The sequence below is a fragment of the Lutra lutra genome, chromosome 13 (genome assembly GCF_902655055.1).
Source record: "Lutra lutra chromosome 13, mLutLut1.2, whole genome shotgun sequence".
NCBI lineage: Eukaryota > Metazoa > Chordata > Mammalia > Carnivora > Mustelidae > Lutra > Lutra lutra.
The window spans coordinates 60,031,213-60,050,152 of NC_062290.1; the positions used below are offsets into that span (position 1 = coordinate 60,031,213).

The following is an 18,940-nucleotide window of genomic DNA, read 5'->3' on the forward strand; positions in this document are numbered from 1 at the left end:
TGGAAAGCCTGCTTCTCCCTCTTTCTCTCTGCCTGCCTCTCTGCCCACTTGTGATCTGTCAAATAAATGAGTAAAATCTTTAAAAAAAAAAAAAGAAAGAAACCGTCAACTAATCTAGAGCGTCAGTTTTGTTTTGTTTTTTTTTTAAAGATTTATTTATCTGAGAGAGAAATGAGCAGGAGAGAAAGGAAAAGAATCTGAAGTAGTGTCTGAACTGATCCAGAGAGCAACATGGAGCTCAATCTTGTGACTACAAGGCATGACCTGAACTGAAACCGAGTTGGAAGCTTAACACACTGAACCACCCAGTCGTCCCTTTATCTAAATCATCAGTTCTTAACTAGAACATTACAACATTTGGGGAAGACATGGAGTTCCAGGTAAACATGGGAGTGGTAGATAATTCAAAACCTGTACTTGTTTCATGTTGAGTTTTCAAGGGTCACAGCATTGTTTATTAGCTATAAAACTGGTATGGATCTTAGTTGAATTACAACTCTCTAGGATTCCCCACACAAGTCAATTTTCCAATCCAGTCTCATAAAAACTGTCAAAACTACAAATTAACCAAATGTCTGGTGAGGGCTATGTGTTTCCTAAGAGAACCTCTCTTATCTCAAATCTACTCATTCAAGTTCTAATTACTTGGGCATTAAAGCTTTTGGTTGCAAAATAATTGGCACCTGTTGCCAGCACAAAAAAAACATTAGCAAAAGAGTATATAGGGCTCTAATACTACAACATTAAATTTTTAAAAGATAAGCATATAAAACAGAACTGGTTAAACTGATAGGAATAGGGCACCTGGGTGGCTCAGTGGGTTAAGCCGCTGCCTTCAGCTCAGGTCATGATCTCAGGGTCCTGGGATGGAGTCCCGCATTGGGCTCTCTGCTCAGCAGGAAGCCTGCTTCCCCCTCTCTCTCTCTCTCTCTGCCTGCCTCTCCGTCTACTTGTGATCTCTCTCTGTCAAATAAATAAATAAAATCTTTAAAAAAAAAAAATAATAAAATAAAAAAATAAACTGATAGGAATAAAGCAAACTGCTAAATGGTTACTTCTGATCTTTCCAAGTTATTTAGCAGAGGTATTCCAAAAATGTCATCTTCCCTCTGTATTTAAGATTATATTTCAAATTTGTCATTTTAATTAAAACAAAAAAAATAGTTTTCAGAACCACAAAGATATACCTTATTTTCTCCATAGGTTTAATGGTGCTATTAAAAATATGCTTGTTTTTAGGGGCACCTGGGTGGCTGAGTCAGTAAAGTGGCTGCCTGCGGCTCAGGTCATGATCCCAGGATCCTGGAAGCGAGCCCCGGGATCCCTGCTCAGTGGAAAACCTGGTTTTTCCTCTCCCTGCTGCTCTGCCTACTTATGCTCTATCTCTCTATCAAATAAGTAAATTAAAAAAAAATTTTTTTTAAATATGCTTGTTTTTGGGCACCTGGGTGGCTCAGTGGGTTAAGCTTCTGCCTTAGGCTCAGGTCATGATCCCAGGGTCCTGGGATTGAGTCCCTCATTGGGCTCTCTGCTCAGCAGGGAGCCTGCTTCCCCCTCTGTCTCTGCCTGCCTCTCTGCCTACTTGTGATCTCTCTCTGTGTGTCAAATAAATAAAATCTTTTAAAAAAATAAAAATAAAAAAAATTTTTAATGCTTTTTGCCCTTTGATTTTAGGGGAAAAAAAATCAGTTATACTCTAATAATCCTAAAACTTAAAAAATAAGCAATGAAACATAGGTATTTGGATTCTAAAAAGCCGACTGATCAAGACCTGGCAAACTCATACATACACACAAGCACTAGAAATAAGTGATCTCCAGCTGGTAAAACAAATCTGACTTTTTAAACTACTAAATGCTAGCAACCAATCTGATCATTAGCCTTCATATATATTCTCTACTCCAAAGCTTAAAGCAAGCTAAGATATGGAACTCTGAATTTTAAAAATTAACTGCCCCAAAAGGAGGGAAGTGGTATAGACCCACAAAAATGACATGAAGAAGCACTTAGGCTATCAATCTTTACATATTTTCAGTGATGTTAATTAACCTCTTCTTATTTTACAACAAATGCATTGTTTTTAAGGAGATAAGCAAAGGTGACTAGGAAAGTTTCCCATCTCTTCTTTTTGTGCTGTGATAGGTTCACATTAGGGAGTAAGGAGAGACAAAGAGTGGGAAATGAGCTATTCCTTAGTACTAGGGTAGTAAGTCTTCCTTTTTTACTCAAAGTAACAGAAAACCAAAATGGGTATTTAAAGACAGGGGGGGGACGCCTGGGTGGCTCAGTTGGTTGGGCAGCTGCCTTTGGCTCAGGTCATGATCCTGGTGTCCTGGGATCGAGTCCCGCATCGGGCTCCTTGCTCTGCAGGGAGCCTGCTTCTCCCTCTGCCTGCTATTCTGTCTGCCTGTGCTCGCTCTCTCTCCCTCTCTCTCTCTCTGATAAATAAATAAAATCTTAAAAAAAAAAAAAATTAAAGACAGGGGGAAAAAAAAAGACAGGGAAATAATAGTAAGTTTACTATATACAACATGATCTCATCACATTCCTCCTCAATTTTAGTACTCTATGGAACTCCAAAAATATCCTGTTTCCAGAAAAGAGGGAATAACCTACAAAGAAACAAGAATTACATTAGTATGGGACTTCACTCAGCAAAAAAAAAGATGCTAAAAATGCTTGAGGAAAGGGATGCCTGGGGTGGCTCAGTTGGTTAAGCATCTTCATTCGACTCAGGTCATGATCCCAGAGTCCTGGGATGGAGCTCCGCATTGGGCTGCCTGCTTGGCAGGAAACCTGCTTCTCCCTCATCCACCTCCACTGCTTGTGTTCCTACTCATGCCGTCTGTCTCTCCCTCTCTCTGTCAATTAAATAGATAAAAGTCTTTAAGAAATGAAAAATATATTGTATTTATTTATTTGAGAGAGAGCACGAGAACAGGGTGAGGGGCAGAGGGAGAAGCACACACCTCACCAAACAGACCAAACAGGGAGCCTTATGGGGGGGGCGCTTCCTTCTGGGATTCCAGAAACATGACCTGAACAGGAAGCAGCAGCTTAATTCAGGCGCCCCAAGAACTTAAGCACATGGCTTTTCTGTTGTAGGAAGTATAAAAGGTAATCAGAGTCTAGAAAAAACAAAGATGAGAACAAATCTGTATCATTCTGTCATCTAATGCATTCTTTGAGTAGAACAGGTATAAGATGTAATTACGTCTCCTCCACAGGCCAACATGCTACTAGGTTCTGCAAGGACTATAGAGTTACTCCTAACACTATGAAGAATGTTTACTGGTTTTCAATTTTATAATCAACCTAGACAAGGCATGCAAGATCACCACTGTAGTTATGGGGGGGGGGGGGGTTAAGTATTCTAAACTTTAGTAAAGACTTCTGTTTTGACAAAATCATGGACCAAATATGAAAATCATAACAGAATAACATCCAGAAATAATGGCTTAAATACAACAAAAGTAGGTTTTAAAGATTTTATTTATTTATTTGAGAGAGACAGACACACAGCAAGAGAGGGAACACAAGCAGGGAAACTAGCAGAGGGAAAGCAGACTTCCCGCCGAGCAGGAAGCCCAATGCGGGGCTAGATCCAGCACGCTGGGATCATGACCTGAGCCAAAGTCAGATGCTTAATGACTGAGCCACCCAGGCGCGCCCCCCAAAATAGGTTTTAAATGCAATGATGAACTCAGAAAAAAAGGACAAATTACCAAAGACCAAAAACAAAGAGGAAAACTGAAAGCCAGGATTGTTTTGTTTTCTTTATCTTGGGGCAGGACACAGAAGATACATCTTTATCACTCACTCAGAGCCTTGCATAGGGCCAAAATTTCCAAAGTACTATATCTGCAATAAAAGGGAAGATTAGATAGGCCCGTGGCTGACTCAGTCGGTAGAACATGGGACTCGATCTCAAGGTTGTGAGTTTGAGCTCCATGATAAACATGGAGTCTACTTAAAATTAAAAATAAATAAATAAAAAGGGAATACTAGAAAAAGCTCACTGGTATGGAGAATAAGAAAACATATCTACTCTGTTTGGACTGGGAGCTGGAGAAGAGATTTCTCCCCTGAGAATTCAAACTACAGGTTAGCTGTTCACACCAAGTTTAGTGTTCAATTTTTTCATTACCCATATTGCCTATGAACTTCTAAGCGGTGGCTCAGTGAGCTGGGCCTCTGCCTTCGACTACGGTAGTGATCTCGGGGTCCTGAGATGGAGCCCCACATTGGGCTCTCTGCTCAGCGGGGAGCCTGCTTCCCCACCCCCACTGCCTGCCTCTCTGCCTATTTGTGATCTCTCTCTCTCTGTCAAATAAATAAATAAAATATTAAAAAAATATATAGAAACTGGTTCAGAATTGTGCTACCATAAGGACTCCTGACAGAGGTAAATGCACAACAGAATCTGGAGCGCTACTTCCTTTAACCCTGCCAGTGCTTTTTACACTTCTGCATGTGTCAGAACCACCAGGTTCTCGAGCCCACAAATCTTCATTTCTAAATGGATCTTGGGTGATACTCACTACGCCTGGCCTGGGACTATGCTTTGAGAACCACGAAGACAAGTTAAGGGATAAGGATAAACCTTCCATAAGAAAAATTTGCTTTTTCAGGATGCCTGGTGGCTCAGTCAGTTACGTGTCCGGTTCTTTTTTTTTTCCCCCCCTCCCTTAAGAGAGGGAGACAAAGAAGTGAGCAGAGGGAAAAGAAAGAATCTTAAGCAAGCCGGATGCTTTAACCAACTGAGTTGCCCAGGCACCCCCAATGTCTGACTCTTGATTTCAGCTCTGGTCATGATCTCAGAGTCTTGAGATCAAGTCCCACATTGGGCTCTACACTGGGCAAGGAGCCTGCTTAAGATTCTCTCCCTCTCCCTGTGTCCCTCCCACCAACTCATTTTTTCTCTCAAAAGAAAAAAATTTTAAAAAATAATAAACACCCAGACCTTCTCCACTTGCCTTAACTATCTCAGGTAAACAATAAAATTTCTCATTTCACAATTAAGAAACAAATGTTAAATTTAAATGACCCAGAGAGAGAAAACACTGAATTCCATTCATTTTACATAATAGATGTTAAAGTACCTATAAAATTAAAACACTCCATATAAAGCAAGTTGGTAATAAAGAATAACCATCAAGACAAACTTGGTTTTTTTGTTTGTTTTGCAAAGGAAGGATATAAGCAGGGGAAAAGCAGGAAATTAACAGTTTCGTATTTGAATCACACAATATGACTTATAAAATGCTCTCTATACATTCTCTCATTTAGTTCTCCACAACCTGAAGTCTTTGTTTAAACTATATCTACATTGATGTGTTTCTATTAGTTAAGACTAACCGAAGACAGCTGAATGATTACACTGCCCTTGAATGACACAATGCATAGTCCTGTTTCACATTTCGCATTGGACTTCAATTTTCTAACGCACAGCTCTGATATTCCTCAGCTCAAAAGATTACAGAATAAAATCTAAACTCATGACCAGACTAAAAGCACATTTTCCTGGGATGTTATCTTACACATAGAGAGGGGGGAAAAAGGGGCGCCAGGGTGGCTCAGTGGGTTAAAGCCTCTGCCTTCGGCTCAGGTCATGATCCCAGAGTCCTGGGATTATTAAGCCCCACATTGGGCTCTCTGCTCAACAGGGAGGCTGCTTCCCTTCCTCTCTCTCTGCCTGCCTCTCTGTCTACTTGTAATCTCTGTCAAACAAATAAATAAAATCTTTTTAAAAAGCGGGGGGAGGGGAAAGGCTTCGAATATTGTGTTTTCAAAAGCATGCACTAAAAAAAAACACAGAAGTTTGCTTTTTTATATGATCCCAGTTTGTGGTATCTTTTCTTTCTTTCTTTTTTTTTTTTTTTTTTTAAGATTTTATTTATTTGACACAAAGAGAGAAATCACAAGTAGGCAGAGAGGCAGGCAGAGAGAGAGCGGGGAAGCAGGCTCTCCGCTAAGCAGAGAAAGCCTGATGCGGGGCTTGATCCCAGGACCCTGAGACCATGACCCAAACTGAAGGCAAAGGCTTAACCTTCTAAGCCACCCAGGCGCCCCCCCAGTTTTTCTATTTTCATGGAAGGCCAAAAAATAGTTTTTTATGTGCACTGAGTGCTTAGAAAGGTACTCTAGTGGTATAACACTGCAGTCTCATCATGAACAGAATCTAACATTGTGTGAAAATACGATGTTACTATCATTGGCCATAACTGGCAGTCCACCTTCTAGGCCTCCTTAAGGGAGTTTAGGGAGGCCTACATGGCTAAAGTTTGAATGACATATGAATATCCTATTAATTAAGGAAACTCCATGCCCAGTGTGGAGCCCAGTGCCGGCCCTGAACTCACAACCCTGAGATCAAGACCTGAGCTGAGATCAAGAGTTGGGACACTTAACTGACTGAAGGACCCAGGCATCCCTTTCTTAATTTTTAATTACACAAAATACTACTGGTTCACAAAAACTTATTTACCTTGATGTTTTAATTCGTTTCTAAATGGTATATTAATTTCATGAAAGCACCAGATTTTATGCATCATGAATCTATAACTATAATAATTTTAAGCTGTAAAGACAAATCAATGGTTAAAATAAAAAACCTGAAGCAGGGGTGCCTGGATGGCTCAGTGGATTAAAGCCTCTGCCTTCAGCTCGGGTTATGATCCCAGGGTCCCGGGATCGAGCCCCAAATCGGGCTCTTTGCTCAGCAGGGAGCCTGCTTCCTCCTCTCTCTGCCTGCTTGTGATCTCCGTCTCTCTAGTAAATAAATAAAATCTTAAAAAAACAAAGAAACAAAAACCTGAAGCATAAACATGAAAACGGAGAAGATATTAAGAACAACCTGAAATCAAGAGATCCCTCTGAGATACCCTGAGATACCTCTGAGATGGAGCTGTTCTGCAGACAGCTGCAGCTCAGAGACCAGAAATTTTAGTTTTTTGTATACAGATAGATGGTAGGTTAATGAAGTTACAGGCATGGACAGAATTTCCCCAAATAATTTATACAGAGAAAGGGAAGCCCAATATTCAACTCTTAATACTTTACGCTGAGCAGCTAATGAGAGGAAAGTGGAGTGTCATGAGAAAAGCTAGTAGAATGAAGTTTCACAAGGACTCGACTGAGATGTCCCATAAGAGAGGGACTGAAAATCATCCATCATGTTTAAAAACAAACAGCCCACTGACATGGAGCTATTTCTTTATAATAAGATTTATTATCTATTATGGCATATTGTCCCTTACAACAATTTTCAATAAAGTTTTCCCCCCGTCTTTTCTTTGAAAATCTGTCGTATGAATTTAGGATAACTGTATGGTTTCTAAAATAATAAAATTCTGCTATTTTGGCTGAAATTTTTATTAAGTCTCTAACTTTGCTGGAGAAATTTTTTTTACAACAGTCTTCTCTTTCAGAAACCTATTTCTGTGTATAAATTATGAAAATTCCAATCGCCTACTTAACTTTCATAAATTTACAAAATGAAGTATCACATAGCTATCATTAGGACACACACACACACACACACATACACACACATCCCGAAATCAAGAGTTGTGCTTGACATGAAATCGAAATTCTCCACAATGTACCTGTTCTATGAAAGCACCCTACCTTCGATCACAATCAATGAATTGGTTGATAGCACAGAAACTACTAATTTCAAAACTATAAGGGGTAGATAGCAGAGACAAGAGGGAAATTTTCTGGGAGACAAATTTGTTCTAATATCTTGATTGTGGCAATAGTTCCACATCTGTATGCGTTTGTTGAAAGTCACAAACCTGTACTCTACGAGGGTGAATTTTACTAAATGTTAATTATACTTTAAATTTCTAGAACAATTATAGGAGGTATTTTGATTCTAATGTTAAATATAGACTTATTTTAATAGAGATGCAAATGTGCTTATATCTATACCTCTTCTGTGCGAAAATCCAGAATAATAAATACACAAAACCATCACTTTTACAGAAATTAAAGTATCAACTGAGGGGCACCTGGGTGGCTCAGTCAGTTGCGCATCTGCCTTGGCTCTGGTCATGATCCCTGAGTCTGGGATCGAGCCCCCTCACTGGGCTCCTTGTTCAGTGGGGAGTCTGCTTCTCCCTCCCGCTCTTCGGCCCCTGCCCCCCATTGGTGTTCCCTCGCTCTCAAATGAAATCTTTAAAAAAAAAAAATCAAATGATATCAACCAAGAAACACATATAAGAATATTCATGGCAACAATGCTTGTAATAATAGTAAAAAACTGTGAACTACTAGATATGTCAATCAAAAAGAGCATGCAAATTTTGATAACATTAATGTCAGCATATCCATATTAAATGAAATACTGAAAGGAAAATGAGTCAACTACACGGCAGCATGCGCCAACAATGCTGAATCTCAAAATGACAAAAATACAATGTATGATACTATTTATATTAAGGCGCCTTCAAAATTCAGTTTTGGGGCGCCTGGGTGGCTCAGTGGGTTAAGCCGCTGCCTTTGGCTCAGGTCATGATCCCAGGTCCTGGGTTCAAGCCCCACATCGGGCTTTCTGCTCAGCAGGGAGCCTGCTTCCTCCTCTCTCTCTGCCTGCCTCTCTGCCTACTTGTGATTTCTCTCTGTCAAATAAATAAAAAAAAAATCTTAAAAAAAAAAAACAAAAACAAAAACAAAATTCAGTTTTACCCAAGGCACAGGTATGGGACAGCAAGAAGACGTAATACGGAAGGTCATCTGAATATTTCTAAAGTATTGGTAATGGTTGACTTAGGATAGATGGTGTTTTTAAAATTATACATGTATCTGCTGGGCACCTGGGTGGCTCAGTGGGTTAAGCCTCTGCCTTCAGCTCAGATCATGATCTCAGGGTCCTGGGATAGAGTCCCGCATCGGGCTCTCTGCTTGGCATGGAGCCTGCTTCCTCCTCTCTCTCTGCCCGCCTCTCTGCCTATTTGAAATCTCTCTCTCTCTCTCTGTCAAATAAATAAATCAATCTATAAATTATACATGTGTCTGCTTTATACTTTATAACTTTCATATATGAAATATTTTATAATTTTGAAAATTAAAAAAGCATGCAAATTTTGAAAGATTTTGAGTAATATAAAATTTAAAAGTAATATGAAAACAAGCAAAGTACAAAGATCTTTAATAAACAAGAATATAACTATATTTGAGCTATAACAAATATAACTCAAAAACAGATGAGATTTTTGTTCAAAGATGACTGTTGGTTGGAAACAGGGATCCAGGAGAGTATCAAACACCTTCCTTCTCTTCAATGACCATCCCACTTACTGGATGCATACTTAATTCCCACGCTTGGGGGGAAGGGATCAATTTTTTTTTACTCCTACACAAGATTGCAGGGAAAATAATACCTCTGAGGAGAGACTGGTTTCAGCTAAAATAAGGGAATAAAGAGGATGCTTTAAGGGAAAAAAAATGCAAGAGGTAGATGAATCTGTTTAAAATGAAGTTTTCCAAGGGGAAGGAAAAGCAGAAAAGGCTGGGAGGGAAAGAACTTGGGGGAGAGCCAAGAAATGAAAACCTAACACATAAAAAGAATAACTCCCAGGATAAGAAATGTATACATTTCTCCCTTTCATGTGGCAACTAAGTTTTCTAAGAATGAGAGAAGTATAACAAGAAATCATACCCGATTATACTATCAGAATTAGCTGAAGGTACGTGACAGTATCTCAAAGGGGATGTGAGAAGGATTTACTTCGCTTCATGCGCAACAGTGTGGTAGGTGAGGAAGTGGGCAGAGAAAAATCTCCAGTCTTCCCTGGGAGCCAAGTACACTGAGGGCCTTGTTTTAAAGTTAGAAAAAAGTAAGATTTAAGTTTAACTAGGGCTATAAATAAAAATTTGACAATAATACCTTTCACCTTTCTGCAACACTCAAATGAAACTGGCTCTTTTTGTTTTCAAAACATATGTTTAAATCTATTGCATATGCCAACAACTCCTTGAGTTTAAAGTTAATATTGAGTTAATGTCTCAGACTCAAAGAAGTATGGAAAACAAAGAAAACATCAAATAACTGTTTACTAGTGGCAGCAGTGAAAGCAGTAAGTCAATTATCTTCCTTAGCTTCACTGGTTTACTACTAAATATCAAGCTATTACAGACCAATCCTGTATCAAAAATGGTAGTCAATATTCCATTTAATTCAATACAGATAACTACATCTCTTAACATATACTGTACTATTTACAGAAATATCTATTATCTAAAGGTGGTATATTATAGTAGACAAGAAATAGCAAAAGGTGAATTTGAGTCTCTGCCACTAACTAGCTCTGTAACTGGGCAGCTCAGAGAGTTTTCTGAGCCTATTTCTTCATCTAGAAAACCATCCATGACTGGGTTATTATTAGGAGAATTAAAAACAAAGGAGACAATACATGCAAAGGGGGAAACCTGGCACAAATTGCAACAAGGAATATCACATTCAAGAGCCGTGGATCACCTACAAAGCTATTCTCAGAAATTTCACATCTCTAATTTAATGTATCACAAACAAGCATTTCTTTCAGAACTAGTCCTAAGCCCCAACCTACCACTCCCACACAAACAGAAAATGAGCCGGTTCTATCAAAAAGTCCAAGCTTTGGTTAGGGGCTCTCACTACTTCAGATTTGTATACACATATACAAATCTATGCCTTGGTCCACAACCCTAATATCCAGAAGCAACTGTTTAACTACTTTCCTTTTGGTAATACTAATACTGACTTCCATTACTAAAACATGCTTCTCTAGGAACAATGGGCTGGAAATTGAGTTGCCAGTAATTTATGTGAGCACATCCTAGCAATCTTGTGAATAAACTAATGATAGTCCCTGCCTTAATTTATTTTCATTTTATATATAATAACAAAAATTTTAATCACATTTTACCTACAGGTATCAAAAGTGATAGAAGACAAGCTACCATGTTCTCTTTTTGAAATATACATCACTATCAAACTCTGGGCACTAAGCAAGTAAACAGTGATGGCTTTAAAAACTATCTTGCATGCTTCCATTTTTCCATTCCCACACAACTTCATGTATGTGTAATATCTTCTACTTTCCTATGGAACTTGGGCTATTAAGACAAGTGATTAAGACCAAAAGATCAAAAAACAAGAATATTAAGTGGTCAAATAATAAACAGCAGCTCAAGAGAAGACAAACATTCTTCAGAAAAGCTGGCTGAAAAGTTATGTTGAAGAAGTCCTCTAAGAAGAATACTTATTCCCATATACAACAGAAAAGAAGATATTGAGAAATCTGTTTTAAGCCTTCCTAGAGACAACCTAAAATGTATCTGTGACTTTCAGCCCTACGTATGGAAAGGGTAAATATATAAGAACCTGGAAGAAAGCTTTGAAGTGAGCATCCTCTTGAACGGTAGTATTCTGATCACTTGGGAGGAGAGGGAACAGGCTCTGAAGTCTCACCCTTTCACAAATCACCTTGTTAGGATGGCCAGGTAGAGGTGCTGAATTGGCCCCGGGAGATATCTGGGAAAAAGAGGGAGAAGAAAAGGATAGTTCATGGCTAGCTGCACCAATGTGGAGTATCATGTCTACGAAGGACAGTCTGGATTTTCTAGGTATTTGTGTTAGCAGAGACTGGAAAGAAATTAAAAATTAATCTTAAACATGAAAACAAATATAAGGATGGCAAAGGTTGCCTCTGGCAACAGATCTCTCTTACAGAAACTTTTTTAAAAGACAAAACAGCACTGCTCAAAAATGCAAAGTCCTTCCTATGTTTCCCATAATAATATCTATTAATATCTTTTCTGTTGGTATTAATTCTAAAGTTCTAAAGGACAGATGAGACTTCATGTTAAGAAAACCTGAGGTAAAATCATGTATTAAGTACAGAAAGATTACTGTCCATTTTCACTAAGATTAATAATTTTTCATTGTTTTTTAATTAACCTTCTGTATGATCTTGCAAAGAAGAGATTTCAGAACATTTGTAGCAAACCTTCTAAAAGGACCATAGGTATAAAAAAGAAGAGTTTGTGGACATCTCAGCTCTATTCAACACAAACCTAGTGACCTTAAGAATAAAGAATAAGATCATAAGACCCAAAGCAAATGACTGCATGTTTTATATGCTTGACTTGACTACAGTTCAATTCACTTAAACTTGTGTGTAATATAAACTTAAATCTGCAGCATTTTTAATCATGGACATCAGGAGCATCACTTGTACCACTGTGCTGTGTACTGAACTACCCTTGGGAGTTAAGGTTTGTGAACTTGCTTACCCCTACATTGAAGACCATGTGCTTTAAACCATGTGTTTGGTTTTCAGTTTCACTGTCTCATTCATTCCCTTACATATAAATGTCTATTCTGTGACAAGCACTGAATTAAGAAGATAGGCATGGTTTCCCACCTTCAAGAAGTGTATGCTATGAAAAAGAAACAAAAGCAAATCACTGTACAATATACAGAGTATCACCTTTCTATGATAATGCTAGGCACTGGATGCTACAGAGAGGTAACTGGCAAAAGACAGTAGTGTAGTCAAGAAACTGCAAAATGTTCAGTTTGGCTATCCAAACTGAAAGGAAGGCAGAGACAGATCATGAAGTGGCATGCTAATTATATTAATAATACTTCTATAATAACCTTCCTTAGCCCCTTTATAAATTGTTTCTGGTTTGCCATGAGCCTGGTAAATAGATAACCAGGCCTGCTGGTTAATATATTAAGCTATATTCATTAATAGGTAAGACCATTATTTTCAAACACCTTCCTAGGAGTAAAAACAAATCACCTGAGAGCCGTTAACTTTAGAATTCATTACTACTGCTACATAAAGTATCTTCAACATGAGCTAAAGCTTATCTCTGCACTACAAGTATGAAAGTGCTAATATTCTTTACCACGATGAAGTATGAAGTGCAGAATCAAGGAAAATTTACCGATTGCCTCCTCCAAGTCAAGAGTCATTAGGAAAGAACAAAAAATATGGATCCTGCCCTCAAGGAGTTTATTCTACTTAAGGGGAGGGGGTAGCAAAGCAGCCAAATAGGATGATGTTTTAAATGCCCGGATACAGGCAAAAAATAGAACAGAGGTAGGACCTTTGAGTTTATCTGAAGACGTGCAGAAAGATTTCATAGGAAGAAGTGTATTTCACATTCCTGACTCCTCACTCCATCTAAGGAGTTCTTTTACCGCTCTAAAGCAATTCTCTTCTCTTAAAACAGTCTGTTCCTTTATATAAGTTTCATATTCTTTTTGTAATCTTAAGCTTATAATTTGCAAGGTACCTTTGAAAGTGTTTTAGAAAGCTCACCTGTCTTCAACAATCATACCTGAAGCAGTCTGCCTGAGCAGCACACTCTGTAACTGCTAGTGTAGTGGCTAGCTTGGCCAACAGAGATCAGGGAGTCAGGTTTCCTCTCCTTAATTCTTTGTTCCTTTGAAAACTTAAGATTTCAATCATATATATGAAAGAAAACAAAAACAAAACTCTGGCAAACCCTGGCCCTTGTGCTCATAAATTAGTATTTTCAAACATATTCCTCTCCTACCCACAACAATTTATTTTGGTCAAAAGCTCCATTTGACTATAAAAAGGGAGGACAAAAAATACAATGGAAAAAAGCCATATTCGAATGCTGTAGTTAATAAAGAACCAGGACAAAATGATAGATGGACTTGAAACCAGGTGCGCCCACTGGGTAAAATCAAATATAGTAATTTTGTGTGTCCATGTAAGGCAGAATTCTAAGAAGGCTTCCAAGATTCCCACCTCTGGTACACATCTCCTGTATAATCCCTCCCTCCATGGTGTGTAGGCAGGACTATAGAGGGAGTGGACTTCATTTTCATGGTAAGGTTAAATTATATAACCGATTATATGAACCCATTCAATGAAGTGAAGGGATTTAAGTGTAATTAAAATCCCAAGTCAGTTGATTTTCAAGTTAATCAGGGTAAGCCTGACTTAGAGAAAACTCTTAAAAGACATACTGACCCTTCCTGAAGAGATTCTTCTGTTGGCCCTGCAGGTCACCACTATGGTGTCAGAAGGCATACGAACAGGGCCATGTGGCAGAGACATGAGGACACTCTCTAGGAGCTGAGAGAGTCACCAGCTGACAGCTAGCTAGAAAATGGGGGGAATTCAGTCTTAAAATTACAAGAACCATATTGAACCAACAACCAGTGAACTTGGAAGAGGACATCAAACCTCTCACGACACTGCAGCATCAGACAGGTAAAATCCCTAACATAGGGCCCTGCAGCTTAACCCCATGTAAACTGTGACATAATAGATTCACGTTTTAAGGTACTAAATGTGTGGTAATTTGTTATACACAAGAGAAAGCAAGTATGGCCTGTAGTTATCAAAAACAATGGAGGGGCGCCTGGGTGGCTCAGGAGCTTAAGCCTCTGCCTTCGTCTCAGGTCATGATCCTGGGGTCCTGGGATGGAGCCCCGCATCGGGCTCTCTGCTCAGCAGGGAGCCTGCTTCCTCCTCTCTCTCTCTCTCTGCCTACTTGTGATCTCTGTCAAATAAATAAATAAAAATCTTAAAAAAAAAAAAAAGAATGGAAATTGCTGTACCACACCTGAAGAAAGTTTCTTCTCCAGATTTTAGCTGTATTAATTTGATGAAGGGCTTGTATCATCAAAATAGAAATTAAGACATTTTTATCTAAGCAATACAGCTGTTTTTAAAATCTGGTAATAGCTAACTTCATGCTAGGAAGTGAACTGGCTCTTTCATCTTTACACACTGCAAGTCTTGCTTAAAGCCACATATCTTGGGCGCCTGGCTCAGAGGGTTAAGGCTCTGCCTTTGGCTCAGGTCATGATCTCAGGGTCCTGGGATCAAGCCCTACATTGAGCTCTCTGCTCAGCAAGGAGCCGGCTTCCCTCTCTCTCTGCCTGCCTGCCTCTCTGCCTACTTGTGATCTCTGTCAAATAAATAAAATCTTTAAAAAGGAAAAAAAAAAAAAGCCACATATCTCATGCATACCAGAGCCATAATTTGAAGCTAAGTCTATCTGGCTCTAAAATTCATGCTCAACCCACTAAAACACCTTTAAGAATTTTAAAAGTAACATTCTTAGGGCACTTGGCTGGCTCAGTTAGAAGAATGTGCGACTCGTGATCTTGGGGTTTTGAGTTCGAGTCCCATTTTGGGTGCACAGATTACTTTAAAAAAAAAATCACAAAAAAGGAACATTCTTTTTTGTAATCTAACTGGATTATAAAAAACTATTCCACAAAGTCTATTTAAAGCTATTTTAAGTACTCAAAAAGTACTTCCTTGTAAATTATTTCTGATTTAACTCTCTACTTTCCTCAATCTTCCTCATTTAAAATTACTTAAGGTATACCATATCTGGAAACTGATACAACTGCATTCTTCTCTAACCTGACAACTGTTGAACATTATGAAGACAGCAGTTAACTTCAGTCTCTGTTCAGAATGCAACCTATGTTTAAGAAGTCCTGCCAAGAAAACATCCCTGAAAGCTGATTAATCTGCAACTCCCCACACTCCATTTTTAATATCTATTTACATATAACTGTATGATTAATTCACCCAGCATAACTGAGAAAAGCACCTGTTTTACAAGACTAAAGTTAGAGAAAAGTTAAACCTTTTAAGTACTAATGAGATACTATTTTAGGCCATCTTTTGTGTAATGTGGCCTTTCCCTGTGTGGTAAGTAAGCCATAATATAACCAACAATTTAACCTCTGTCTTGAAGAGTCTAATTATTATCAGTCATGGTGCTAAAAATAACATAGGACTTGGGTCCAGATATTGTCCCAGAACTCGCTTCCTCCAAAATCACTTCTGATGGCAGCTTCCTTCTTCATTCATTTACATTTTTCTCATAAAGGTGAGGTAGAGAATATGTAGGTACATGACCTCTAGGACAGCATTTCTTCCAAATAAACTGCTATAAGGCCAAACAGTCTTCTCCAAAACAACCACATTACTTGGGGGGAGAAAAAAAAAGTTGTTCATTGTTACTAGCAGCATACCAACTGGTCAAAAGCACTCAAGTCACAGCCTATTAGAAGAGAAAAAAACAAAACCACCAAAATAAAAGATGAAGGGTCAGATGCTTAGTGTTGACTCCTCCGAGTCTTCCTCATTTTCCTAAAAAACGAAAAGGTCAAATCCAAATTATCTAAAAATCCACATATTCTCACTGCTTCCACAATGGCAATGTTAATCTCCTGAAAAGTAATTAAGTAGATTTTATTATTTGAACAGTCTGAATCAGTAATCTTTCATCTGATAAATCCTCAGGTTATATGCCAATATGTGAATACCCCAAAATAAGGGAGAAGCTCCATGCACAAACATGTTCATCACAGTACCAACAATTTAAAAAGGAAACTAGAGAGGTGCCTGGGTGGCTCAGCCATTAAGCAGCTGCCTTCGGCTCAGGTCATGATCTCGGGAGTCATGGATGGGCTCGAGCCCCACATAGGGATCCTTGCTCAGCAGGAAGCCTGCTTCTCCCTCTCCCACTCCCCCTGCTTGTGTTCCCTCTCTCGCTGTCCCTCTCTGTGTCACATAAATAAAATCTTTAAAAATAAAATAAAATGGGAACTAGAAGTAACCTAAATGTTTAACAAATAAATATTTGCTAAGTAAAATAATGGTAACATGCTTGATAGATCATCATGCAGCCTTAAACCATATAAGAACTGGTACTATCTACTGAAGGAGGATCACTGCTGTTCAGCACTGGGACAATCACTTTTTAAAACAAACTCATTTCCATTTCTGAGTTAAGGCAAACAAGGTTTGCCTTTCATGTCTTTCTGGGAGCAAAAGTGAACAAGGTTTGGTGAAAAATAGTTGAAAGGTTCCACCATCCTTTCCCTAATCCCACAGTCCCATAAATTAATCAGAAGGGGACAGGGGTGTGTATGCAACTAAGGAGGTCTCCAACCACAACATCAACTGAGAAGGTGGACATAAAGGCTTGAAAAAATAAGAGGTACAAATTATTTTAATATTTTTTTTCTTTCCCTTCCACATCTAGATATGCCTGCACACGGATTCTCCCAGCAAAGAAGTACATCTAAAATAATTTTATTTAGGCTGGTAACTTCTTAGCACAATTAAGATTATCTATTATCTATTATCACAATTAAAATTACCTCTTCAAGATTTCAAGATTTATCTCTAAAAATTACAATTTGCAAAGTATCTAGACTATAACCAGGCCAAATCAGTATGAAAGATGTATATACATAAATATACATGTATTTGAAAAGATACAAAGTGACCAAGCTCTTTACAATTCTTATTAAATAAAATTCATAATTAATTCAAGTATTTTGCATGTCTACTATGTACTAGATGCTATGAATACATGGGGAAAAAGAAATTATTCTTGCCCTCAAAGAGGATCAGTCTTATAAGGGGCAATTCAACAAGAACTAAACGAGGAATAGTGCCCTCTAATAGAGAGCAGAGAAGGAAAGGTGCTGAAGTCCTTAAAAAAGGAACATGAAATGAAATAATAAGAGCTGGGGGGAAAAATCAGACTGCAAATGGTCCCTCTTCCTTTATTTGCTCAAATTTATCACTTTTTAATTTACTATACAGAATTAAAGCATTTGCTTCATCTCCTCCACAAAGGCAGTCACTTCAAGAATTTAACATTTGCTGAATGAATGAACTAGACCAAAACTACACTTAAATGTGTTTACAATCTATATACTCTCTCCAGAGAAAAATAAAGCTATGGGTTAACCAAAGCAAAAAAGTGAAAACACATGCCTGATGTATGTGGTTAATAGGAAAATAACCTAAAAACTAGTAAATAGACCCAGACACAACACAAACACTAGCGAAGTGAATTACAAAATGAAGGTGGACTAAACAAAACCAGGACAGCAGAGAGAGAAATAGATGGAACAGACTAGAAGACAAAGATAATCTTGACCAAAAATCTTTCCATACAAACCATCTGAGATTTTTATTCAAGGATTTCTCATCCATACTTCCCACCCACAACCTTGAAAAAAAGTAAAAATGAGCACAGATTAAGTAAGGCAATCTAATTAAAAGTTCATCCAAAGCTGTTGGCAGAGAGACAAGAGATCTACACTCCACATTATGATGCTAACAGATTCAGTTACGTCTAACTGTATGTCTAACTATGCCATATGTCTATGTCTACCCTCTCTCAAAAGTCAGGTTCTCAACATTTACTCAGATTAATACTTGCAAACTTAGTTCAGCTATAAAAACAGGATGGGTACATAAACCTCAACAAATACAGAGACAAACTACCTTCCAGTATCAGAGAAGATATCACAGGTGGAAGGACCACAGACATCATTTACATAAACTTTCATATTTTGCAGATGAAGCCCTGTGACCCACAAGGCCAGTTTGTGGCAAAATTTACTTAACTATTGATTTAAAGTCTACCAAATCTCTTAGAATTAAGTCTCACAGAAAATTACAGAACTGAACTTAAAAATGAACTCCTATAGTGTGCAGATTTAAGATTTAGTAAAAGAAACATTCTCCAATAAGTTTACAAGCTAGCAAGAAATGGAGAAAGGAGTATGTGAAGAGATACAATTCTCATTTAAAAATCCAGTTAGTAATTTCATCTTTTAACTGCAACTATGTCCCAACTGCACTGTTAACTCATCTAACACCTGTATTTGGTCTTGTGGTGTTATTTCTATAGAAGTCCTAGTTCTTCCTTTCCAGTATGTTGTCTGAAGACAGGAAAAATTTTACTTTGCTCCCAACTGTCCTTGGATTTTTTATAAAGTTTTTATTTCACAAAACCTGGGCGAATATATTTTTATTTTGAGCCTAGTTACCAGAGCTGCTTGCTATTGAAAGGAACTGAAATAAATGTATTAACAATAGCACCTGTATTCAAGGTCAAACACGATCCCCAA

The 18,940-nt window shown here is 38.2% G+C and overlaps 1 protein-coding gene across 15 annotated transcripts in view; it reads right to left on the reverse strand.

Moving 5' to 3' along the window:
- RNF38 (ring finger protein 38) overlaps window positions 1–18,940 on the reverse strand; it is a 133,004-nt gene that overhangs the window by 30,492 nt on the left and 83,572 nt on the right. For 4 of the 15 annotated variants that reach the window (XM_047699566.1, XM_047699571.1, XM_047699578.1 and 1 more), the window contains one exon: window positions 11,372–11,521. The exons of 5 other annotated variants lie outside the window; for them this stretch is intronic. In XM_047699566.1, the coding sequence (XP_047555522.1) occupies window positions 11,372–11,521 (150 nt within the window). Of the gene's footprint in view, window positions 1–9,689; window positions 9,792–11,371; window positions 11,522–12,282; window positions 12,430–18,940 lie in introns of those variants that run through there. 6 more of the 15 variants (XM_047699567.1, XM_047699573.1, XM_047699581.1 and 3 more) reach the window with 4 other exon arrangements.